Source organism: Ahaetulla prasina, chromosome 2, assembly GCF_028640845.1.
Source record: "Ahaetulla prasina isolate Xishuangbanna chromosome 2, ASM2864084v1, whole genome shotgun sequence".
In the NCBI taxonomy this organism is placed as follows: domain Eukaryota; kingdom Metazoa; phylum Chordata; class Lepidosauria; order Squamata; family Colubridae; genus Ahaetulla; species Ahaetulla prasina.
Window position 1 is genome coordinate 153,999,689 of NC_080540.1, and position 26,375 is coordinate 154,026,063.

The 26,375-nt window shown below is 41.1% G+C and overlaps 1 protein-coding gene across 1 annotated transcript; it reads left to right on the plus strand.

Moving 5' to 3' along the window:
* The first annotated feature begins 10,042 nt into the window (after positions 1–10,042).
* Positions 10,043–25,701, plus strand: LOC131192261 (transmembrane protease serine 12-like). Its single transcript, XM_058171258.1, has 5 exons — positions 10,043–10,294; positions 11,728–11,929; positions 17,172–17,437; positions 21,879–22,021; positions 23,262–25,701. The coding sequence occupies exons 1-5, from the start codon at positions 10,192–10,194 to the stop codon at positions 23,502–23,504; spliced, it is 957 nt and encodes a 318-aa protein (XP_058027241.1). The 5' UTR covers positions 10,043–10,191; the 3' UTR covers positions 23,505–25,701.
* Positions 25,702–26,375: the final 674 nt, after the last annotated feature.

Consider the following 26,375-nt stretch of genomic DNA (forward strand, 5'->3'; position numbering starts at 1 on the left):
AAAAAGAGAAAGATATGAGAGGGAGGGAGGGAGGAAAAGATGGATCCATTTCCCATACACAGAAACCTCAATGCTCAACAATTTATTCAAATTGAACCATATTTTCAAAATCAACAATTTACCATATTCAAATTGAACCATATTTTCAAAATCAACAATTTACCGTATTCAAATTCAACCATATTTTCAAAATAAACAATTTACCATATTCAAATTCAACAATATTTTTAAACAGAATAATTTATTCCAATATGGTAGTCATATCATCATCTTCCACATCCTCAAAACTGTCCACATCCTGAATTCCATCCTGTGTTTCTTTTACGGGTAAGTCCATTTGGCTCAACACCATAGGTCCCAATCTTTCATGCTTCGCAATAGAGGTCTCCTTAAAGGAGTACCTCCTGTCCATGTATCCTGCTCTTATTGCATTTGCAACACAGTCGTCAGTTATTTTTCCCCAGGCATTCTTCACCCAGTTGACAAGTTCTGGCAGGCCAGGCTTCATAAAATTACCTTTCTTGTTTTGTATCATTCGGTGTTCTATATATTGATTTATTTCCACGTGGAGATGGTCTTTAAATGCCTTATTAATACCAATATCCAATGTCTGCAGGTAGCCAGTCATTCCTGCAGGAATCATTATTTGATCGATCCTGCGTTGAGCAAGAAATCTTTTCATGTCCTTGGCTTGGTGGGTGCTGGCTGAATCCCAAACCACCATGCCTCTTTGACCACCTCGCAAAACAAGTGGGAGCATTAGCTCCACCCACTTCCTGATAGCTGCTTGGGTGCACCAGGCCTTTTCAGTTTCAAGGACGTAAATCCCCGAAACCCTTTTGATTTTGTCCTTGTTTCCTTTGTTTATTATTAGCGGTGTGACTTTGGTTCCATCCATTCGAATAGCCAATATGCACGTCACACATTCACTTTCATATCCCATGGAGGGAATATAAATTGATGTGGCACCCCTCTGGTCAATGGTGGTTTGAGCCCCTTGGCCCATAAAGACTGCTGTTTCGTCCATAGCGATAATGTTCGATAGCTGGTACTTGGCAAAGTCAATGCCATCAACGAACGACTTGAATGCAAGTGCCCGTTTGACAAGTTCACCATCTTCCAGCTTGAACAGTGAGGTGGATCTCCTCAGAGACAGTTCATGTCGCTGAAGGAAGCTATCCAGCCAGTGTTGAGAGGCTTTGAATTGTTCCTTGGAAATTTGTAACTGTGGTGCCATTTCAAGGGCAAATGCTTGAATATCAGCCCTGTGTACAACTAAAGCCTTTGCTCTCCTGTCAGCGATCCATTCAGAGATAGTGTCTTCAAGTTCAGGAAATAATGGTTGCCGACCTGATCCACACTTGCGCTTCTTGCCATTTCCCTCCTGCACCTGTTGACTGAGGTTATTGTACTCTACTCTCCATTTTCGGACCATACGTAGATCCAACATCTTCTCTTTGCAGAAAGCTGCTAGATTCTTGCCCTGAGAATCCTCCACGATTCCTTTCTTGAATTCCACAGAGTAGCTCTTTCTTTTTGAACTCATCCTGTCTGGGGGTCAAAATAAAACTCATTTTAGATCATTAAATCCATTAATCCAAAACCCGGGGGGGGGGTTAGGATTTGGCGTTGTGTTTCCCTGTGTCGGTTTAGGGTTTCCAATTGTGGTTTCCCTGTGTGGGAAATGGATATCTCTTTCCTTCCCTCTCATATCTACGTTTTTTTCCTTTCCCCCTTCCTTTTTTTTTTTTTTCCTTTCTCATTCAACATTCTCATATCTGTTTCTCTTTTTCCTCTCCCTTTTTTTCTTCCTTTTGTTTCCTTTCCCTATTCTCCTTCTCATATCTTTTTTTTCCCTCTCCCTTTTTCTTTCTTTCCTTTCTCTCTCCTCAGTCTCATGTTTCTCTCCATTTCCTTTTTTTCTTTTCTCTCCCCATTCTCCTTCTCATAGCTGTTTCTCTTTTCCTCTCCCTTTTTCTTTCTCCTTTCTCTCCCCATTCGCCTTCTCATGTTTCTCTTTTTCCTCTCCCTCTCTTTTCTGTTCTTTCTGTCTCCCCATTCTCTCTCTCATTTGTTTTGAATCTCACAAAGACTCATTTCTGGCAGGTGGGGGGGGGGAAGCAAGACACGTGGAGCAAGACGTGGCTCCCCTTGCCATCTGTTCTCTCCTCCCTTGCTGGGCATGGCAGGGCCTTGCTTAGCCCCCCCGCCCCCTTTAGGGATGCAATTTGGGGGTGACAGATGGGGTGGGCGAGAAGCGGGATGCAGGTCTTACCTTTCAACTTCTGTCACGTTCCTCACCGTTGTGTCCAGGGAAACACATTGTAAAAAAACCCGAGTGTTCAAATAGATTTTTTTTTACGTTTCCCTAGACACAACAGTGAGGAATGTGATGGAGCTTGAAAGGTAAGATGTGCATTTCACTTCTCACCTGCCACCCCCAAATTGCATCCCTAAAGGGGGCAGGTGGCTAAGCAATGGGCAGGAGCCCTGCCATGCCTGGCGAGGGGTGGAGGAGATGGCATGGGGAGCCACGTCTTGTTCCATGTGTCTCACTTCTCCCTTGCCCTACCTGCCTGAAACGAGTCTTTTTGAGACTCGTTGCACCGACACCGATGCCTTGTGGAGCAGAACTCTGCAAGGCTTGTGCTGTTGAACGCACAAACGGCAGCACTGCCATGAGGTTCAACATACTGGCAGGACACCAGCTGTGCTGGTATGAAGCGTGCAGTGGTATTGCAGTTCATGCGTGCAACAGCACAAGCCTTGCAGAGTGCTATTCCACGAGGCAGTGGCAGCGGTAGGACAAGTCAGAACAGCTGTGGCCAGCCAGCCACTCACCTGGCACAAAGAACAGGGAGGAAGGGCATGTTCCCCCCGCCTTCCCCACCTCCGGCCTCACCTCGTGCCGTTTGTGTGGCAAGCAAGCATAGGAAATGGCAGGACTGGCTGCGCATGCGTGTAAGTAGTTGGTGGGGGGCTTATTTTATCACATGCGCTGAAAAGCCCGATTGGGCTTATTATCCGGAGAGGTCTTAGTTTCGGGGAAACACGGTATAAACATTACATGTTGAATTCATTAATACATATGAATGAAAATGGTAAGAAGAATGTAGAATATGAGAATGTGAATTACTGCATGAAAGGATACGTGTCATGGCATATATTGTAGAAATGCCATGTATAAATGAATGGAATATATGTGAGTATATGTGAAGGCATGGCACTGAATAAGTGAATAGCATTGTTCAAATTAGTGACAAAAATATTTTGAGCGTTTAAAAACTTAAAACATCACATCAAAGACCACCAGAGAACAATCCAATATTAATTTTTTTAAAAGCTGTAGAACAGTCTACAGAACAATAGAAAAATTAACATCTAATGGTCCCATGCGGAAATATTCTTGTACCTTTAATTTTTGTCTAAATTGTAACATTTATCATTGATCAATATGAGGGCTGAATGAAAAGTATGCCTCCATCTCCCTAACCTTAATTTATATACGGATATTTTAATTAAAAAATGGAATTCTTGAAATAAACTATTTTATTTGTATTTCTGGTATACCTCTGCACATAATCACCACTATTTTCTACATACTTTGGCCAATGATGGACAAGCTTCTTCAGAAGTGTGCTTCTTCAACCAGATCTGAAATTCTTTCTTCCTTCCATACTCAGTTGCCCATGAAGTGGAAGTTGCATGGTGCCAAAACTGGACTGCGTAGTGGATGGGGTTAAAGAGTGAAATCAAATTTGCAATTACCTCTTGGGTGATGAGTGAGATTTAGTGCTGTCATGCTGCAGCAAAATTCCCTTTTGTGTGCTTCCAAATTCTTAACCAATTTCAAACTTTTGAACGTTATAATACAACGTTCTGTGTTGACAATAATGCCAGTTTCAAGGAAATCCATGTGAATACCAACTATTTCTCCCAAAACTTAGGAATTTTCCTGCCAAGGCCTAGGTTTATTTCTGCAGTATTGACTTTGACTTTGTCAGGTTACAAAAGGTGAACACATGACCCTGAGACACTGCAGCCGTCATAAATATAAGCCATGTATCTGAATTCTGATCACATGACCATGTCGTGTCTTTCCAATTTTAATCTTTATAACTTTAATATCCTGAATTGTAATTGGCTTGCCTAATACTTGTCTGTGTTCTTCAGAAACCTCAAATTCTGAATTTTCAATATTTTCAAACATTTTTATTATATGCTTAGAGTACAATTCTAATCAGTACTGAAATCTATGATAGACAGTTGACATAATAGTACAATCTGAAACTCAGACCCATGACGCCACATTGTTCTTCTGAATCTTGCAAATTCTTGAATTTAATACTTGGCTTTTTATTTATATATAAGTCATTAACTAGTCTGTCAAGCATTTAATACCTTACTCTCAATAAAAACTGAAATAATTTGAAATAAAAATATTAGACTTGGTAAAATATTCATTTAATCACTGCAATTCTTGCTTATGACGACAAATTTAATTTCTTCTATCAAGAAATAAGTCTTTCCATTTCTATTTTTTTTAATGCTAAATATTTGACTTAGTGATAATGTTAAAGCCTGTTAGTCAATGAACACTTTGTGTTTCATCCTCTGTTAAATTCAATATCAGCATCTGAGTTTTTTCTTCATTACTCTGATACTCTGACACTGAACCATACTGTATAACAGTGGCCTACAACCTTTGGGCACCAGGGACTGATTTCATGGAGTTTTTCCACGGACCAGAAGGGGTGCGGTTTCGCATGCTGCCTGCACCCTCTGGATGGGGCTTCATTTGTTTGCGCGGATCGGTTTCTGGCATGCCACGGACTGGGTGTTGGGGACCCTGCTGTACAACTCAAGGATGAATGGTTGTTAGTACAGTATTACAAAAATATTAAAAGCACTTAGACTTATATATGGTTTCATAGTCTTTACAGCACTCCAAGTGGTTTATCTACCCTCTGGAATGAGCTTCCCCCAGGACTTCGACAACTTCCTGACCTTTCGCCGCGAGCTTAAAACATATCTATTCTTCCGAGCAGGACTGGCTTAATAGGGTTTTTAAACATGGATTTTATTGGGGTTTATTTTATATTTTGTATTGTATTTTAAATTTAGGCTATTGGAATAAGTTTTTTAAATAGTATTTTTATTGAAATGTATTGTATTATTTTATTTGCCTGTTCACCGCCCTGAGTCCTTCGGGAGAAGGGCGGTATAAAAATTAAATTATTATTATTATTATTATTATTATTATTATTATTATTATTATTATTATTATTATTATTATTATTATTATTATTATTATTATTATTATTATTGAGTCAGCATACTGCCCCCAACACTTTGGGTCCTCATTTTATTGACCTCAGAAGGATGGAAGGCAGAGTCAACCTTAAGCCCATCAGGATCAAGTCCTGGCAGTGAGCAGAATCAGCCTGCAATCCTGCATTCTAACTACTGTGCCACCCCGAGTCATAAATAATTTAAATTTATGTTCTTGTGCAACTAATTGGGTTATAATACTCTATTTTTCTTGACATATTTGAAATGCTAAGGCAGTGGTTCTCAACCTTTATAGTGCTGCGACCCCTTTAATACAATTCCCCATGATGTGGCGACCCCAACCGTAAAATTATTTTCGTTTTGAATTTATCGCGCCTGAAGCCGTATTGGCTAGCGATCTGAACTGCTTGCGATTGCCTTGAGGACGGAGACATTAAAGCGGAGACTCCTCCCCTATTAAGTTTATCGCGCCTGAAGCCAGATTAGGCTAGCGATTAGGAGTGATTGCAGCTGGCTTGAGAGGGAGACATCAGAGCAAAGATTTCTCTTTTTTAATTCATCGCGCCTGAAACCGAATTCGGCTAGTGATTTGAAGAGCCTGCAGCTGGCTTGTGGAGTCAACCATTGGAGCGCCATTCTTCGACTCGCAAGTATACTTCCCATATTTCCGATGGTCTTAGGTGACCCCTGGCAAATCATAATTCGACCCCCAACGGGGTCCCGACCCACAGGTTGAGAACCGCTGTGCTAAGGGTTATAATGCTATAAAAAACAAAGGGAGAAATGACACCCTTGTTCTGTTCTCTTCAAAATAATTCATTGCTATGAAGCAAGACCACTATAATTTTAACTTTTTGTTCTTTATAAATAAATACTTTGACTCTAAGTAAAAAATTAGGAACACAGCCCATTTTTTTTGAGAACTAGAAACAAGTCCATTCAAAACTGGTATAAAAGCCTTTTCACCTTCAAGGAAAAACGTGGCCAATTTTGGTTTGATTTATCTCATCAGTAATATTTAAATACATATATATTATATCTTTTGTATGTCTTCAGTACAAAGTCTGTCTGATCACGAAGTATCATCCCAATTAGAAAACCAAGATTGCCATGAAGAATCATGAGAACCACATTTAGAATCAGAATAGCGCTGGAAGAGACCTTGGAGGTCTTCTAGTCCAACCCCCTACTCAAACAGGAGATCCTATACCATTTCAAACAAATGACTGTCCAGTTTCTCCTTAAAACCTCCAATGATGAAGCATCCACGTCTGAAGGCAAGCTGTTCCACTGATTAATTGTCCTCACTGTTAGGAAGTTTCTCCTTAATTCCAGGTTGCATCTCTCAATTAGTTTCCATTCAGTTTCTTGTCCTGCCCTCTGGTGCTTTGAAAAATAAATTGACCTCCTCCTTGTGGCAGCCTCTCAAATACTGGAATACCGGTAACCTTCCCCGACCCCCGCCCAGTCCTTCTTTTCTCTAAACTAGCAAAACCCAAATCCTGCAAATGTTCATGTTTTAGACTCCAGGCCTTTAGTCGTCTTATGCTCTTCTTGGCAATTTTTCCTAAATCTCAACATCTTTTTTGTAATGTAGTGACCAAATGCAATATTCCAGGTGTATTCTTATAAAGTGGTACTTTATAAAGCAGTATTAATACTTCATATTTTTTATTTTTTTTTTATTTATTTTTTACATTTATACCCCGCCCTTCTCCGAAGACTCAGGGCGGCTTACAGTGTATAAGGCAATAGTCTCATTCTATTTGTATATTTTTACAAAGTCAACTTATTGCCCCCCCAACAATCTGGGTCCTCATTTTACCTACCTTATAAAGGATGGAAGGCTGAGTCAACCTTGGGCCGGGCTCGAACCTGCAGTAATTGCAGGCTACTGTGTTCTTAATAAGCCTTAATAACAGGCTTTTACCAGCGTGAGCTAAACCGGCCCCTTCTATATGATTTTGATTCTGTGCCTGTTTATACAACCAAGGATTGTATTAGCTTTTTTGGCTGCTGCTGCACACTGCTGATCCATGTTTAAGTGGGTTCCCATTAGGAATCTAAGGTCCCTCTCACTGTTACTGTTTTTGAACCAGGTGTCTCCTAATCTGTACTTGTATCTTTCGTTTTTCCTGCTTTCCTCCATATTAAATTTAATTTTAGGGATAGGGCCCATTGTTCAAGTCTGTCAAGATCTTTTTGGATCCTGAGTTTGTCTTCTGGGGTGTTGGCTATTCCTGCCAGATTAGTGTCATCTGCAAATTTGATGAATTCTCCTTCTATTCCCTCATCTAAATCATTTATGAAGATATTGAAGAGTATTGGATCTAAGACGGAACCTTGTGGTACTCCACTGCTTACTTCCCTCCATGTAGATGTAGTACTATTAAGGACCTCACATTGAGTTTGGTTGTCATCCAGTTACAAATACATCTAGTGATGTTGTCTATCTCACATTTTTTTAGCTTATCAAGAAGTAGGTTATGGTCTACTTTGTCAAATGCCTTGCTGAAGTCTAAATTTCTACAGCATTTTGCTCGTCTACTAACTTAGTCATTTTGTCAAAGAATAAGATTGGTTCAGCATGATCTGTTTTAAACAAATCTCTGCTAGTTTTTAAAGTTATAACTTTATTTGTTTCTAGATGTTCACAGATGTTTTTTGATTATTTTTTCCAGTATCTTCCCATGTATTGATGTTAGGCTGATTATCTGTAGTTTCCTGGATCTGTTTTTTCCCCTTTTTGAAAATGGTAACTACATCAGCTCTTTTCCAATCCTCCCGTGGTTTAATAATGAGATGAATCTATGTTTCAGGGTGAGTCAAATCCTTTTCTTTAGAAATCAAGGGAATAAAATCTTTTTTATTTTTAAACAAATCTGTCTTTTCCAATTATTCATGGTTCGAATATCTGAATTTTTTTTCTAAGGAAAAGTGCATAAGGGGTGTGCATAAGAGCACAAAAGTTCCTGTCCTATTGTTCCCTTTCATTATATCAAATTAATATAGTTGTTGAATACTTTTGCTTATATATATGTTTATATGATGTGTTGTTGTTTTATGTTGATGTTTGTGTATACTGTTGTGACAAAATAAAATTTAAAAAAAGTAATAATAGAATCCCAGATGGGTGCCTTAAATGCACTCCACGGATTGGAAGGAAGTACTTGGGTACAGTGTAGTCAGTGAACAAATAACGTCTGTGGAGACTCCTTTAATGCGACAGTTACCAAGTTTACGCTCTACCCATTGATGCATAAGAGGAAGTTCATGAGCTTTATCATTGTGTTCAATCTGAAATCAACAGAATATACAAAGAAAGATGAGCTGAACATGCAAGTAAAATGAGTTGCTTGTGGTTGGAGATGGAATGCCAAAAATAAAAATAGTGAGGAAAACATACGAATAAATAACAAAGTAGGAGAACATCTTATTAGTTGCTGTGCATCCAATAATTTCTTCATTGCTAATAGTCTTCAAGCAATCAAAACATTGCCTACTGTATATACTTGAACTTCAGATAAAGTACAGAGAAATAACTGATTGTGAGATCAAAGAGCTCAGCAAAGATATGGCTATGGGCTGGTTATTGAACAGATCATAAACTGTTATTGTGCCAATTCTATGTTCAACTAAAATAGAAGAAGAAAGCTAGTGGCTTCCATAATAATAAGTTTTGATTGAGCAAATACCTTCCATTTTCCAGCACAATACCAAGAATAATTTAAAATCCTAAACCTCTGTGAAAGGGAACCAGTGAAATGAAATTTTAAAAAGTTAAGGATGACTGAAGAGAGACTTCCAAAGATGGATAAACAAAAGTAAGCAAACAGGATGTCAGAACAATGGAAATTGCGAAGCGGAAAAGGCAAAACCAAGAAACAAATATATCAAAATTTCAGAATTGTTATAAGAGACAAGGGGCAGTATTACAACATCATTTATAAATATGTTGAAAATAAAACAATCACTGGCGAAAAAAGGAAAGTCTTAAAAAGCCCCTAGAAGATTCCAATCTCAAACTGATATGCTAAACTAGGATACTAATGGGCAGAAAGTCCTAGTTCAAGAAAATTCTGTACAGAAGCAATGAACAATATCCAAGATAGTTTAGACTATATCCCCATAGAACGTCTAGTACTATAAGATTAAGATGCCATTTGAACGTGTGTGAAGCTTTATCATATCCATCTTCCCTAGCTTTCTGCTTTCTGCCCTCTGAACACTTGGCTTACAATTCCTATCACTCCCATGAGGTAGGTCTGATTAAAGACCATCTCAGGGAACAAAAAGCCAGTTTATCTCTGCTGCCTTGAAGGAAGATGTAAAGATCAGCTTTCTCCATGTTCTCTGTACACTAGCTATGTCTGGCAACTATGGAAAGCTTGTAGTTAGTTATTTTTCTACTCTAGAAAATTGTGTGTGTGTGTGTATCTATATCTATCTATCTATATATATATATCTGTCAATCTTTCATCTATAATCATCTATCATTACTATCTATCCATCAATCATCTATCTATCATCAACTATCATTCTGGCATCCATCCATCCATCATCTGTCAACCTATCATCATTAATCTATCATTAATGTACCTACCTACCCTCTCGCTCGCTCCCCGTCTCCCCACTTCTCCCTCGCCCCTCTCTCATCATCTAGAAATTGCGAGCCATCTTACTTCCTCCGCTCCACCCGATAGCGGGACCGGCGATCGCGATTCCTCCTTCCACCCACCCACCCCTCCATTCGATCCAACTGGCCTCCCGTTGCCGTGTCGCAAAGGCCATTCCAGGCGGAGCCCGCGGCCGCCTCCCCGCGGTTGGGCATCTTTTCCTGCCGGGAAGGAGGGCGAGCGAGGCGGCGGGCGTCTTTTTCCTTTCTCGTCCGGACCGACGATGCAGAGGCGGTTTTGCGCGCCGCTCTCTTCCTTATTCCCGCTGCTTTTTCTGCTGAGCGAAACTCCGCCCAAAGCCCTCTCCTCTGTGATCCCGACAACCGGTAAGGCCGCCTCTCCACCCGAGAGCTGGGCGCGCCTCACCGGCGGCAGCCGTCGAAGGCGCGGAGGCCCAACCGCTCCCGCCCTCAAGCCGCGGAGGGCACGTGCGCCGCGCCTCTGGCCTTCCTCCCCCCGGAGAACTACAACTCCCGACAACCTCTCCTCACAAGAGCGCCTGGCGCTCGGCCTCCACATCTCCCTCTAGGTCAGGGGTTTCCAACCTTGGTCCCTTTAAGACTTGTGGACTTCAACTCCCAGAGTTCCTCAGCTTTGCTGGCTGAGGAACTCTGGGAGTTGAAGTCCACAAATCTTAAAGAGACCAAGGTTGGAGACCCCTGCTCTAGGTGCAACTCCGCCAGCGGGGATTGGAAATCCCGCCCATCTTTTTAAAAACGTGGGAGTGGGTGGTTTCTTCTTCTTCGAAAGCAGTTGATCGTTGCAAACTGTCCATGACGGCTGTCCTGGGCCGGGCGGCCGTGGGTGCCCTGGAGATTTCCTCAGAAATCCCGACCAAGGAGAAATAGAGCAGAAAGAAATAAAAGCCCTGGCGAATATGAAGGGATATTTGCAGGCATATGGGTTAGAAATATGTGGGTGGGGAGACTAAATAGAAAGAAAGGCGTCTGAAATAAGGAACGCACTGGCTGGAGGAGGTGGAGGTGTATTTCAAGCTGCCTGTATTTTGAACAGAACACATTAATCGGAATAGAGATGAAAGGGATGTTTTGAGGTCTTCTAGTCAGGGGTGAAATCCAGCAGGTTCTGACAGGTCCTGGAGAACCCGTAGCAGAAATTTTGAGCAGTTTGAAGAACCGGCAAATACCACCTCTGGCTGGTCCCAGAGTGGGGTGGGAATGGAGATTTTGCAATATCCTTCCCCCAGGAGTAGGAGGGAATGGGGATTTTGTAGTATTCTTTCCCTGCCATGCCCATCAAGCCACCCCCACAGAATTGGTAGTAAAAAAAAAAATGGATTTTACCACTGCTTCTAATCCTATACCATTTCAGATAAGTAACTGTCTAGTCTCTTCTTAAAAATCTCCAGTGATGGCCCACCCACAATTTCTGATGGGCAGACTGTTCCACGGGTTAATTGTCCTTGCTGTTATGAAGTTTCTCCTTAATTACAGGTTGCTTCTCTCCTTGATTAGTTTCCATCCATTGTTTCTTATCCTGTCCTCTGGTGCTTTGGAAAATAAGTTGACCCCTCTCTTCTTTGTGGTAGCCCCGCCTCAAGTATTGGAATCATGTCACCCCTCAACATCAGAATATCATCAGACTTGCTTTTGGTTTAAAATAAAAGCTGGCTGCGCCCATATTGCGCAACCACCATCTAATTAACCGCTCTTCGCGCCAATTTCAAACTTGCCGCTGCTTGTCAAGGAATTTATGTCTGTGTGGAGGAATCCTTCAAACGCACTTTTTTGCCTCCTAGATTGCGGAACAAGGCCAGTTGTGGATGACATAGTAACAGGGACACGAATTGTTGGTGGAATTGATGCTCAGCTTGGCGGATGGCCATGGCAAGTTAGTCTTGAGCTTTATCGTTTCGGTAAAGGATTTGTTCATGTATGTGGTGGATCATTAATTAATCACAACTCGGTGTTGACAGCTTCACACTGCATTAAAGAATGGACGTATGTATTCTCTTCCGTTTTAAACTACTCTTATAAGTATAGAAGGAAAAAAAAGCTTGGTTAGCCTATTGGCTGAATTTAGAAATATGTTTTTGAATCGATCTTGACCTCCTGAACTTGTAATAAAATATTAGTGTTACTAAAATATATGCTGCTGACATTAACTTTTATTATCCCAAATCAGTCCACAATGAGATTAGGTGAGAAATAGCTCTGCAGAGCACTACATTAAAATGCTGAGCTAAATGGGCAGCTTTTGCTTATGTGATTTTTAGTTAATTTTGTCATACAAATAGGTATGAACAAAAGCGATATCAGTGCATGATAGTAAGGCTACAGCTGAGTAAAGTCAAAATGGGTAGGGAAAAATAAAGCAGCCTACAAAAATATTGCTGAAAGAAATATAGAGGAAGGAAGCTAATGGTAGATGAGCTGCAAACTGAAGTTAATAAAAATATAGCTGGAAGGGACCTTGGAAGTCTTCTAGTCCGACCCCCTGCTCAAGTTAAAGAGCAAGAAAGCGAGTAGCTTGAAGGAATAAAAAAAATCTGTTAGGAAGTATCCAGCACCAAAAGTAAGAGAACTCAGAAGCAAAGTACCTCAGAGGACTGGAATAAACTGGAACTAAGAAAAAAGAAAATTAGGCAGATCTAGGTAGCAGTTGAAAAGGAAGGTTGAGACTAGCATATTTTTGTTTATTTTTATCCCACCTTTATTATTTTTATAAGTAACTCAAGGCAGTGAATATACCTAATACAGGTAGTCCTCGACTTGCAACCATAATTGAGCCCAAAATTTCTGTTGTGAAATGAGATATTTGTTCATTTATATGAGATATGAGATATTATGAGTTTTTCCCCATTTTATGACCTTTCTTGCCTCAGTTGTTAAGTGAATCATTGCAGTTGATAAATTAGTAACACAGATGTTAAGTGAATCTGGCTTCCCCATTGACTTTGCTTGTCAGAAGGTCTTTAGTACTTTAAACTATGAGTTAATGGCTGATCTTTCATGTGGTTTTCCTATCTTAATTTAATCCTAGTTCCATTTAATAATGAATAGAGCTTAGACAATAACTGGCAATTGATGTTCTGATGTAGGAGAAGGAGCGCAGAACCTGGAGGCAGAGTCAAGAGAGGAATCAGCCTAGAATCTCTACACAGCCACAAATGGTCTAAATCCACCCCATCCCCCTTGAATTCCATGGACTCTTAATGCCACACAAGTGCTAACCATTAGTTGAGTAGATTCTTGCCTAGGCCTGAGTAGTAATAAATCAGTTTGATTGGAGCATCACATGTGGTGCTAACATTTTTTGTGCCTGACATCTGCTGGATGATATTGATGTTGCTGTATTTCTTCATTAGTAAGAGATTTCAGATGGGAGTGGGATTCTTAAAATGACATTTTAAAACCATTGCCAGCAGTTTGAGTTTGATTTGATCTGACCATCATGATTGTGTTTTGTTAATTAGCGTAATCTGAGACATTTTCCTTTAGCATTCCATAGTGGGTGTTTTCTTCTCATTCATGTTGGAAGCATGGCTAGATGATTTTGAAATTGTGCCTGTGAGAGGATATTGTTCTGGACCTTCATTAGTCCAGAGACCTCTGTCTTCTTCCCATATGGTCAAATCAAGCTAAACTTCCTTTCTTTTTTGTTCCATCATCTTTTCCATTTCTTTTTCTCCTCATAGCTTGCTACTGCCATGATTAGTGTCAGGGATAATCCATCTAGATCAGGGGTGTCAAACTCAAGTCCTGTGAGAAATCTGGGCCGCAATGTGGTTGCATCTGGCCAGTGGGGCTGTCCTGAAAAATGTAAGGGGCCGACCCACATCGTTTCGGCCTGGTCTACCCATCAGAAAGAGGAAACAGTGGGCCAGTATGGCTTTGGCCCAGTCTACCCAATGCGAAGAGGAAACATGCCAACAGTTTGGGGAATGGCATCAAGCTGGCCACGCCCACCCAGTTGAAATTGAGTTGGACACCCCTGATCTATATAAAAAGGAATGAAAAATTACACCTTGGTGTTTCTCACCTGGCACAACCTACAGGAGAAGCAAGTAGGAGAGGAGGTGGTGCCCTGCTCTTCAGATGCTGCATTTTAGGCAGAGGCTTGAATTGTTACTATGAGGGGAAGCATCAGGTCACCAAATGGAAGAGGAACATCCAGGCCCTCCACTTTTTTCAGCTTATGATTTATTTTAGATGCTTCACTTCAAAATCACTCAGATAGGGAGGTGAAGGAGTTATCGCAAAAAAGGAGAAGGCAAATAGTCCCTGGATTAACCAAGCTTTTTCAAAAATCAGACATCTCAGGAGGCCTGGAAGAATCGGGAACAAATCCTTCCCACATGGACCTAAGCAGCAGAGGTCCTCCCAGGAACTACCAATCTGACCTCATATTTCTCTTTCCAACAAAAAAGATGGTGTCCATGTAGCATCTACTGTTAAGAGCTCCCTCTAAAAGCCAATTTTGAATCTTTGAACTGTTTATTCAGTTTTATTTTTATTTCCTTTTAGTTTATTCTTATGTCTGTTTTCACACTTGCATCATTATCCATTTATCAGTATTTTATTTTTATTCTTATTTCTCATTTTATTCTACTTCTCTCCTGCTGAGAGTCTGGGCTGATATTTTGAATTCATGATGGATAGGCTGCATAAATTTTATTTTTAACCACGGGGCAGAATGTCTTTTGTCTCTGTATCAACTATCCATCTGCCATTGCCAGAGGAGGATAACAACAAAAAAAAGGACATAGAAACTAATTCAAGGAAGACTGAAAAAGACCAAAAATATATCTAAAAATCAATGCAAGAATTGCTCTGAGATGTAGAAAGGTGCTAAATATCTTAAATGATCTACTATAGAATATTATGTACAGCGCGAGAGAGTGTGCAAGAGAATGGATGCAAACTTTAAGGTCACAACACAAGTATGGGGAAAATTATGGAACAAATCTATAAAATTTAGCCCAAGTTACAATTTAAGAGAAAACTGGTATAAAGCTTTAATTTCACCTCGGTACAGTCAGCTGCAGATGCGGCTATCTATCGGGGGCGAGTTGTTGGCCCCGATGGAGAAGGTACGCAACTTGGGCGTGCTCCTGGATGGTCGGTTGTCCTTTGAAGATCATTTGGTGACCGTCTCCAGGAGAGCTTTTTATCAGGTTCGCCTGATCCGCCAGTTGCATCCCTTCCTGGACCGGGATGTCCTATGCACGGTCACTCATGCTCTCGTTACTTCTCGTCTCGACTACTGCAATGCTCTCTACATGGGGCTCCCCTTGAAGAGCACCTGGAGACTTCAGCTAGTCCAGAATGCGGCTGCGCGGGTTATTGAGGGAGCGGTTCGGAGCTCCCACGTAACACCTATCCTGCGCAGACTGCACTGGTTACCTGTTGTTTTCTGGGTGCGCTTCAAGGTATTGGTTACCACCTTTAAAGCGCTCCATGGCTTAGGACCGGGCTACTTACGGGACCGCCTACTGCCGGCCTCTATCTCCCAGCGTCCGGTGCGTTCCCACAGAGAGGGACTCCTCAGGGTGCCGTCAGCCAAACAATGTCGACTGGCGGCCCCAGAGGGCCTTCTCTGTGGGGGCTCCTACCCTGTGGAACGAGCTTCCCCGGCCGACAACTACCTGACCTTAGGACCTTTCATGAACTTAAAACCTATTTATTCCATATGGCTGGACTGGCCTGATTTTAAATTTTAAATTTTAATTGTGGGTTTTAAATTGTTGTAATTTGTATGAGGTGTAATGTTATTTTAAATATCTGGCATACTTGTATCAGTTTTTTAAGGGTTGTTTTAATTATGGTGTATGTTTCTGTTTGTATTTTATTTGCCTGTTCACTGCCCTGAGTCCTTCGGGAGAAGGGCGGTATACAAATTAAAACATTATTATTATTATTATTATTATTATTATTATTATTATTATTATTATTATTATTATTATTATTATTATTATTATTATTATTATACATTGTATGAAATTTCCAAAATAGACAAATATATCAATAATTGCCAAACTAGCCAAATTTACCGTATTTCCCTGAAAATAAGACCCTGTTTTATATTTTTTTGAATCCCAAAATAAGGCTTTGGCCTTATTATCGAGGGGTCTTATTATTTTGGGGATGCAGAAGGCAGTGAGCATGGCTGCTGCTATGTTGTGCTGCTGTAGCAGCGCAACCCAGCCACTCGTTAGCTGTTTGCTGGGGCAACCAAAGATGGAAATCTCCCCGGCGTTCTTGGCACTCACCCAGCTCCCAGCCATCCATTCCCCTCGCCTGCAAACTCCCACCTTGCTCCCGCCTCTCCGCTGGGCGATGCCCAGCAGCCTCAGACACCCAAAACTAGGGCTTATTTTCGGGGGAGGTCATATATTTACACCCACCCCAAAAATCAGGCTTGGCCTTATTTTCGGGGCATTTGCTCATTTTCGGGGAAACACGGTAATCCCTTTTTGATATCCTTAAATGCCAAAATAGTGGACACTTTGACACTCTAAAATCCTTTTTTAAACTGTAAAAATAATTTAATGTGTTCTATTTTTTATGATTAATGTTCCATCAATGACATACTGAGACTTTACTCTCAGTAACAACTTTGTCTACTTATTGAATAGAATAGAATAGAATAGAATAGAATAGAATAGAATAGAATAGAATAGAATAGAATAGAATAGAATAGAATAGAATTTTTATTGGCCAAGTGTGATTGGACACACAAGGAATTTGTCTTGGTGCATATGCTGTCAGGGTACATAAAAGAAAAGATACGTCCATCAAAGTACAACATTTACAACACAATTGATGGTCAATATATCAATATAAATCATAAGGATTGCCAGCAACAAGTTATAGTCATACAGACATAAGTGGAAAGAGATTGGTGATGGGAACTATGAGACGATTAATAGTAGTGCAGATTCAGTAAATAGTCTGACAGTGTTGATGGAATTATTTGTTTAGCAGAGTGATGGCCTTCGGGAAAAAACTGTTCTTGTGTCTAGTTGTTCTGGTGCTCTATAGCATCGTTTTGAGATACGATATCTCTGCATTAATTATTTTTCCCTTTGCTTGTTCATTATCTCTTTATCTAAAAAAGATTAACAAAAATACTTTTTTTAAAGGTAAAAAAAAGTGTGCAAATTTCAGGGTTTAGGAAGCTACCATACAATTCTACAACCAGCTCACATTGATTTCTACAGAGGGCTTTATTCTATTCTAGGGTCGCTTCATTTTGGAGAGCTGTGGTTGGATTGCATCATATTTCTAGATACCACGTCCATACCAAAACGAGCCGGATCAGGGCCATCCTTATGCATCCCAGTTTTAACAAGATTACCTATGAGAATGACATTGCCTTGTTCAAACTGATGGAGTCTATCAAATTCAATCAGTATATCCAGCCCATCTGTATACCTGATGTTCCTGTTGCTCTAAATAATGAGATGCCATGTTTTATAACTGGATGGGGGAAGACGACAGAAGAAGGTGAATTTTTATTTTCCACTTTCCATTGGTCTATTAAAAATGAGAAAGTTGGATTGAAGCCTGAATGTTCCTTTTTGGTGGTGGATGGAAATTATCCAGGAATGAGGTACCACTCCCCTTTGATTTAAAGACAAATTAGACATTCTTAGGACGAGCAGTCCCCTTCAGTCAGAGTGCAGCTGAAACCATTAATTGGTGGATGATATATTTGGGGAGTTGCACAAAATGTGTCTTATTCCTAGCCAGGGATAAACACACTGCCCAGATGTTTGGCTGATCTGTTCCATATGCCTCATATTCTGTCGTGTCCCACTCCTCCGCTGACGGCCGGGTCGGGGAAGTCCGTATCAGGCGTGCCTCTGCAGCTCTGCCAAAGTCCTAGCAAAGTTCTCAAGGCAGGCAGGAGACCAGGAAGTGACTTCAGCAATCCAAGGTAGACTTTGCCTGACTCAGAGAATGCCAGAAAGCAGATCCTTTATATAGGCCATGTGGTGTGGCTCCATGACTCAGCACTTATCCAGGCCTGCCCCTCCCTTCCTTTTGCTGACGCCGCCTATCAATTCTCCTGAAGCGAGGATCTCTCCAGGCTCCAGCTGTTGGCAATTCCCATTCCTCAGGCTCACATGCTGTGGGAGAGGGGGAGGGGTCTAGTTGCTCCATTTGCCTGGGCATGGAGCCACGGCTGGGGGCTGGAGGCACGTCAGGCCCTTCGTCTTGTTCGGCCTGTCTGGGCATGGTGCCAGGGCTGGGGCCTGGAGGCATGCCAGGACATTCCTCAGCGTTCGGCAGGAGATAAGAGGGACCCGGCTGCGGGGAAAGCGAGCAAGACACAACATATTCCCAATGAACTGAGACACAGATTAGAGGAATCCAGAGGGCTCTTGTAGGTTAAATAGGATATGACTAGTGCACTTTGCCCCTCTCTCCTGCTCTGCATTGCCGTGGACCCAGCTCTCCCATCATTTTCTTGTTCTTCTTTGAAGTAGACTAAGTCTAGAAACAGGCCCGGCACAGATTCCAGGAATACTTTTTATTGTAGTAAAGCGGAACGGCAGAATATTGAAAGCTGTCAAAGTTCTTTTCTTAAATTCAACAACGTAAGGTGGGATTATTTGTAGTTTCCTCTCACGCGTCCCTCTTTTTTAGGACTGCAATTTTTCCCTGCAAATTCTCCTTGGTGGCTCATTCCTTCCTTCCCTATGCATAAGATCAGCTCCACTCTCCATTATACTTCCTTCTCAAGACTTTTCTTCACCTATGTGCTGCTGTCCCACCATGCTTTAATTCAACACAGCAGGCCAAACATGTTTCTGCTGTTCCTCCAGATCTCAACCATGCATCACAGACCTTCCTGAACCATGCATCACTGTCAGCTTGTTGCTGAATGTATCCAAATGGCCTGCTTACCCTTCTCTCCATCTTCCTATGCCTTCGTCTCGTATTCCTTCCTTTAGCCTCCATCACTGGTGATCTTACCTCTTGCCACATTCTCCTGATTCTGCGGCATCTGTGCCTAGAACACATATGTCTGGATAAAACACACACAGTTCCAGGTCTTTGTTGAAACAATATATGTGATCTGTGTACATAACAAACATGTTGGTCCAGGCATGGACCATTCAAAATTCTTTGCGTAGACCTGAGTTGTCAAACTCGTGGACCAGATGCAGAGGTGAGCTTCAGCCAGTTCACACATGTTCGGGCGAACCGGTTGTTAATTTTTTGCCCAGTTCGGAGAACCAGCTAATCCCACCTCTGCCTGGCCCCACCCGTCCCTCCCAGGAATCCCCCTGGGGCCTATTTTGGCTTCCAGGGTGGTGCAGGAGGCCTTCCAGGCCCCAAACCCCTGCTCTAGGGGTTGGGAATGGGGATTTTGCATGATCATTACTGTAAGGTGAGTTGGGAATGGGCATTTTGCATTATGATTGCTCATAAGTAAGTAGGAATCAGTAAAAAAGGAATGGAAAAATCTCTATCTGTAGATCAGCGTTTTTCAGTCTTGGCAAATTTAAGATGGGTGAACTTCATGCTGCCTGGGGAATTCTGGGAATTGAAGTCCTTAAAGTTGCCAAAGTTGAGAAGCATGGGTCTACACTAAAGTTTAGGATTTTCCATTCCTGTTTTATTTAGAGTTTGGCGTAATTAAATAAATCAGTTGTGGTTTCATTAACAAATAGTGCTTAAAGCGATATGAATCATTACTGGACTTTTTGTGAGAAACTGAAATTAAAAATTGATCTGGGCTTTGATGATTAAATAACGGATTATGGAAATAATGTAGAAAAATGTTAATCTTAGAGTAAAAATTTGATATATATTTTACTTATATCTGTACCAAAGATATAAGGTTTTCAGTTTTCCTTCTTTTCCTCTTTCTTTCTTACACTTTCACTCTTTTTCTTTCCTGAGCCTTTTCTTTCTACAAATCTGTCTTTTATTTGTTTATCCCTGAGGTTTGTATTTTTTTGATGTATGAAAGATCAAATACTCACCCATTATAATTCTATATTCCTTATTTACAGAAGTCATATCAAAATTTAGAATGAAATCCACTGGGAGCCATCTCATATAAGGCAGACTCTGAGTCCCTCTAACCAAAAAGTGTTTATCAATAGAAGAGAATATTTGTAGCTTAGGGTTGAACTTGGTGCTCTCTGAGCTTGATGGTTTTCTTGCAGATGTTTCATTACCAAACTAGGTAACATCATCAGTACTAGAAGGGAGTGGAGTTTTGATTGGTGCCAGGTCTCTACAGCCTCAGGCAGAAAAGAGCTATTCTGCACCCTCCCTCCAATGTTCTTTACAGAGTTTCGCAGCATTCCTTTAGGAACCTCCAACACGCAAACTCTGGTTACTCATCTTAAAATGAATCCTCTGTACCCGGAGCTTCAAAATTTGCTGTTTGCTGGGAAGATGTGTAGCTAAAAATCAGTCTACATTTAGTGTACATCTGATTTTGGGAATATTTCTTCATAACCAAACAAAAGTGTATTTTCTGTGCAGTTCATACCCCTTGCTCACTGGGTCTGGATGTCACAATGCAAAGTCCACATTTTGTAATTAATCCCTGCACCCTGTTTTGACTGGCAGAGTGTTGCAGGAAGCTGAGTACTGTCCCACCCCCTGGCCACGCCCAACCAGCTGGTCATTAGAGCAGAGAACCAGTTATTAAATTATTTGAATCCCACCACTAGCCAGGTGCGTCACGCGCTGGCCACGTCCATTCCTGGTTTAGCGAAGGGGGAAAAAGTCATGATACATCACATGATGACGTGATGACATGAGTTTGACACCCCTGGTGTAGACGTTTAAACAGAATATGCCTAATAGCACAACATTTAACAAATGGGGAACAATGTTCCTACCTATTGCAGGTTTTATCCTGGGACTGCGGAGCAGCTATAACTATTGATGAATAAATTGAGTGATGAAACGTATAGCAGATGAACACAACTGACTGATTCAGACATTGTTCCTTGGTCACTCGTATGTAAGAATTGCTAGTGAGTTTTGTGCCCTATAATCATTCTACTCCTTGATCATTCTGTCCTAATTTGTTCCATAAGGATAAAATATTGTTTCAATACTTCATTCCTGCCTAAAATGGTTTTGGTTTTGTTTTTTTCATATGAACTGATATATTTTTTTTTCATATGAACTGATATATTTAGTCTCCTTTTTACAAACCTTTTAACCATTACTTTTATATTCCGAAAACTGCTTCTCCTGTCAGAATCAACTTTCTGTTATAAATATTGAAAGAAGGGAATATCTGTAGTCTCGTATTTTTCTACAGTTAGCTTATACCCGTTTATATCTTTCATGAGACAGGAACACCTGAATTTGTATTTTTAAAAAATCATGCAACTTTAACCATGTTGTTTTTCTTTGATCATGTCAGTAACATCTTTCTTGCTTTGGTAAGTTAACTGATTACTCAGTTCACATGCATAATCATTGATGCTATGAAGGACAGGTTGCTTAATATTGGTCCCAGTATTCATTGTTTTTCATTTCATTGCATTACTATACCTCAATGCTGCATAAACCAGGAGTTGGCCGAGGAATTCTGGGAGTTGACATCCACAAGTCTTAAAGTTGCCAAAGTTGGACACCCTTGGCCTAAACAGTTAAATGTTTGCCCTTTGGAAAAAATGAGAAGGAACTCTGGCAAAAAGATAGCATTGCATTGTAACCTCTCTTTTTACCTACTGGCTGTGTTAAGTGCCAAGTCAAGTTCATTTCATATCCAAATGCTGAAAGAACCTCTGAATTTTTCTTTGGGCAAGCGACTGGGTAACCATTTGGAAGCAAGGTGCATTCATGTTGTTAGGTTTAAGATTCTTAAGAAGCACCAAGAATAATCTGCACCAACATTTTTCCATTTTGCCTGAAACAGACATAGGAGCGCTTACAATTTTGTGTTGAATTTTCATCCCAGAGAGAGAGAGAGATGTATTACAAGAAGCGCAGGTCGATATTATTCCAATATCAACTTGTAATAGACATGACTGGTATGCAGGGATGGTGAGAGACAACATGCTTTGTGCTGGCTCTGAAAAAGGAGGAATTGATGGTTGTCAGGTAAAAGATAATTTCATTATTTACTTATTTGTTTATAAGATGTATTGGCTGCCCATCTTACCACATGGTAACTCTGGGCTGTTTACAATCATAACAGATAGCACTTTGCAATAGCACTTAGACTTACATATCGCTTCACAATGCTTTTACAGCCTTCTCTAAGCAGTTTACAGAGGTTACAGCCTGTTGTTTCCAACAATCTGGGTCTTCATTTTACCCACCTCGAAAGGTTGGAAGGCTGAGTTCAACCTTGAGCCTGGTGAGATTTGAACTGCCAGATTGCAGGCAGCCGGCAGGCAGCAGAAGTAGCCTGCAGTACTGCACTCTAACCACTGCGCCACCACAGATAAAAATTATATATACAGAAAACATGAATAAGCTAATACAAGCCAACTGCTACAGTCCAATTAAAGATGGAGAGGGTGTGGGAGCGGAAGGGGGGATCTGTTGTTAAACTGTGGCCCACCTCCACTGTGATGCTCCCTGGTTGGAGCCTTAAACTAACTGGTAGAACCTGGTTTTAGGCTCTCAGGGAAGGTAAGGAGGGTTGGAGCTGACCTTACTCTGGGGGTGGGGGGGAGAGATATTCTACAGAGCAGGGGCAATGATAGAGAAGGCCCTTCTCCTGCACCCTACCAACTGTAATTCTTGGGCCGATTGGTGATCAGACATGCCATAAAGTACCGTAAGTCCTGTAAAATGATCTTAATTTTCAGAATATTTAAACTTCCAGCCAGGTTTGAAGCTAAGAAAGTTCAAGGCTGCCTCTCTTAATAGCTGTTTACCTAATGGCTTCTTGGCAGCGACCATTGGAAGATTAGACTTTCAGAAAAGTCCCAGGAGGCCTGCAGTGGATCTGTCATGTTGAGATATTGAGAGACTGACAGGACTTGTACATTTTGCAGTATAATCAAGGCAAGGATATCCCATTTCCAGGAGGGGGTATCTTAACAGAAAAGCTCTTTTTTTTGTTTTGTCAAATCATGGAAAGTATAGTTCACAATTTCTTTGCTGAGAACATACAGTGAACCTTAATACTTGGCTCAGCTTAACATATGAATCCAGCTAATATTTATACATTAGTGGATTGTGCTATATCTGCCAATTACGATTTTAAAATCTGTTTAAGCAAAGTATGCTTCGTGAGGTTAAGTAAATGTGTTGGATTAATAATACGTTTCCCTCTAATACCTGAGAATTCCTTCCACTGATATTTTTTTCTTGGTGTCTTATGTTCCAGGGAGACAGTGGTGGCCCTCTTGCGTGCTATATGCCAGATCTCACTAGGTACTATCTGGTAGGGATCAGCAGTTTTGGTTATGGTTGTGGCCGGCCAAGGTTGCCAGGAGTCTATCTGCAAACAGGTTTTTACAGAAAATGGATACAATCTCAAGTTATTTTATTCGACAAAGCCATGACTATGAAGGCTCCTTATCTTTTCTTTTTGACTGCAGGATGGATAGTTTACTGCAATGTTTTATGAAGAAAAACTCCCATTGGTTTGGGATATCTTAGCTTTCCAACTTGTCTCCACGTGTTGCAATATTTATTACTTTTAACTACTAACAGACGTAATAAAAATATTGCCCATTCACTGCAATTTATTGTGTTTGAACTTTAGACCTGCTGCTTCGTCACTGACAACTGTAGCTTGGAGAGAAGTTACTTTTTAAGGTGTTTTTTTTCCTAGTACTAAACATTTGACAACATTATACCATTTGATCTTAAAAATTATTACCTTTGCTGCTTCCCTTATGGTAAACAACACATATTTTTAATCTGTCCAGAGATACAGATTTTTTAAAAAAAAAACTTCCTGCTTACCTTCCTCCTTTCTGAGTATCTTAATCCCATGGCCAGATTGCTGGTAGAGTTCTCCAGGCTTGGGTTGGGGGGTGGGCTTTGGCCCAGACTCAGAGGTGACCCATGGGCACTGTAGCATCACAGACCTGGTCCAACTTATTTGGGGCTCAACTCTCAGAGGAGTTCACATGTAAAATTAGGATGGTTGTGAGATAATCTAAAGGGAGGGATACTAACACCAGTCACTTTCCATGGTTAGATCATTCCCCTTTTATCCTTGAGGTTCTCTATCATTGCCTTCCACTGCAGAAAGCTGGGGCCTATTCAACGAGTTAACCCCAAGTCATTGAAGAACCACTAAGGTTTCAGGGGGAACTTGAGTATTTTCCTGAAGCTCTGGTCCACTGAGGTCCTGGTCAAGACTTGGAACAAGCTCAATTATCTGAGAAGATTTGAAGTGCTTGATCCTAAGGAAATGGGCAGTCCTTGCTGCTTTGTGTTCGGGACCCTTGTCTCCTGTTTGACCAAGCCCTCTTAGGCACTGTAGTGGCATATAGTTGGGCCCAAACTGTGGTTAGTGATTCACTGCAGGAGGGGTGGTCTTGCTTGTCTTGAAAAAGGCAGGAGTATGCCCCTTCTCAAATGGGCATCCTTGGACCCCATAAAGTTTCATTCCCTCTGCAAATTTCTGTTTTTAGGAATAATTGTTGTGAGGGTAGTAGGCCCTCCCTGGATCCTTTTCATCAGGGTTCACGCCATGACATGACATTGGTCTCTATATTCTTGAAAATAAAGATTTGTTGGAAATCAGTCTTTCTCATGCTGGAAATATTTATTTGTTTAAAAATATTGAGCCACCCAACTCTGGGTAGTTCCCAATCAAAAATTTAAAAAAATTAAAAGACATAAAATCATTTTAAAATCTAAAACCCTCAAAAAGTTAAAACATTAAACATTAAAAACAACAAAAACCTGGCATCAATGAATGCTAATATGCCATCATCTAAATTCCCAGTGCTTGTAGGAAAAGCCAGATCTTTAAAGTTTACCCTGCCTGACCTGCTAGGATGGGTGGATGTCCTTAGGGAAAAGCAATCTGCAGGTAGCCTGGCCCCATGCCATTTAAAGCTGATGATGAACACCTTGAACTGTAGTGGAAGCAAACTGCCAGTGCAGGTGTTACATGGACAAGCCTAGGGCCCCCTCATTACTGTACTTGCTACTGCATTCTGGACCTGTTGAGCGCTCTATGTAAGTCTTCAATGGCAGCAAAATGGACAGCTAACATCAAAAATATCATCAAAAAAGGACAACAAAGAATGTTCTTTCCGCGCCAACTCAGTAAGCTCAAACTGCCCAAGGAGCTGCTGATTCAGTTCTACAGAGGAATTATTGAGTCTGTAATTTGCACCTCTATAACTGTCTGGTTCGGTTCTGCAACCCAACAAGAAAGACACAGACTTCAGAGGATAATTAGAACTGCAGAAAAAATAATTGCTACCAACCTGCCTTCCATTGAGAACCTGTATACTGCACGAATCAAGAAGAGGGCCGTGAAAATATTTACAGATCCCTCACATCCAGGACATAAACCGTTTCAAACTCCTACCCTCAAAACGACGCTATAGAGCACTGCACACTAGAACAACTAGACACAAGTTTTTTCCCGAAGGCCATCATTCTGCTAAACAAATAATTCCCTCAACACTGTCAAACTATTTACTAAATCTACACTACTATTAACTTCTCATAGTTCCCATCACCAATCTCTTTCCACTTATGACTGTATGACTGTAACTTTTGTTGCTTATCATTAAGTGTTAAATTATATCCCATGACCATCATTTGTGTTGTAAATATTAAATGTTGTACCTTGATGAAGGTGTCTTTTCTTTTATGTACACTGAGAGCATATGCACGAAGACAAATTCCTTGTGCGTCCAACCACACTTGGCCAATAAATTCTATTCTATTCTATTCTATAACGATGGAGGCAAGGCGGGTCAACCAATCAATCAACTTTATTAAACATTAACTTTAAACAATAGTTGCCCATATGAAACAATGGGAGAACAGAGCTGCTTCCTCAGCCCTGACAGCTCTTTTATAGTAGAGCTGTCAGTGGCTCAGCCAATCAGCACTCTTCTAAATCTCGCCAGTCAGTTGCCGTGCTGGCGGACCAATCGGCTGCAATTGCTAGTTACATGGCCGCTGGCCGTATACAACACTCCTTTCCTCCTCAATTGGATATGCGTAATCAGCCAGATATGCTGGCCGTCGCCAGCTCCTCCCCGACCTGCACAGTGGAACAACTTCAGACGGGGAAGGCGGGCCTTGAGCGGGAGCCTCGGTAACTCCTGGAGACTGTTCGGCCACTTCTGTGGGACACTTGACCATCTCCCGCAACGCAGGATCTGAAGGTAAGTCCCTGGCCCATGTCGGCTTGTATTGCTCTGAAGTGTGTGAGTCATTTTCTACTCCCTCATTTTCCCCTCTTGCTCACTGTAGGAGTGGGACCAGGTCTGGCAGGAACTAACTCTAAAACAGGCAG

Coding starts and splice junctions, on each gene's coding strand:
- LOC131192261 (XM_058171258.1), top strand. CDS start 10,192: ATGCAGAGGCGGTTTTGCGCGCCGCTCTCTTCCTTATTCCCGCTGCTT. Junction 10,295..11,727: donor CTCTGTGATCCCGACAACCG/GTAAGGCCGCCT, acceptor TTTGCCTCCTAG/ATTGCGGAACAAGGCCAGTT. Junction 22,022..23,261: donor GAGGAATTGATGGTTGTCAG/GTAAAAGATAAT, acceptor CTTATGTTCCAG/GGAGACAGTGGTGGCCCTCT.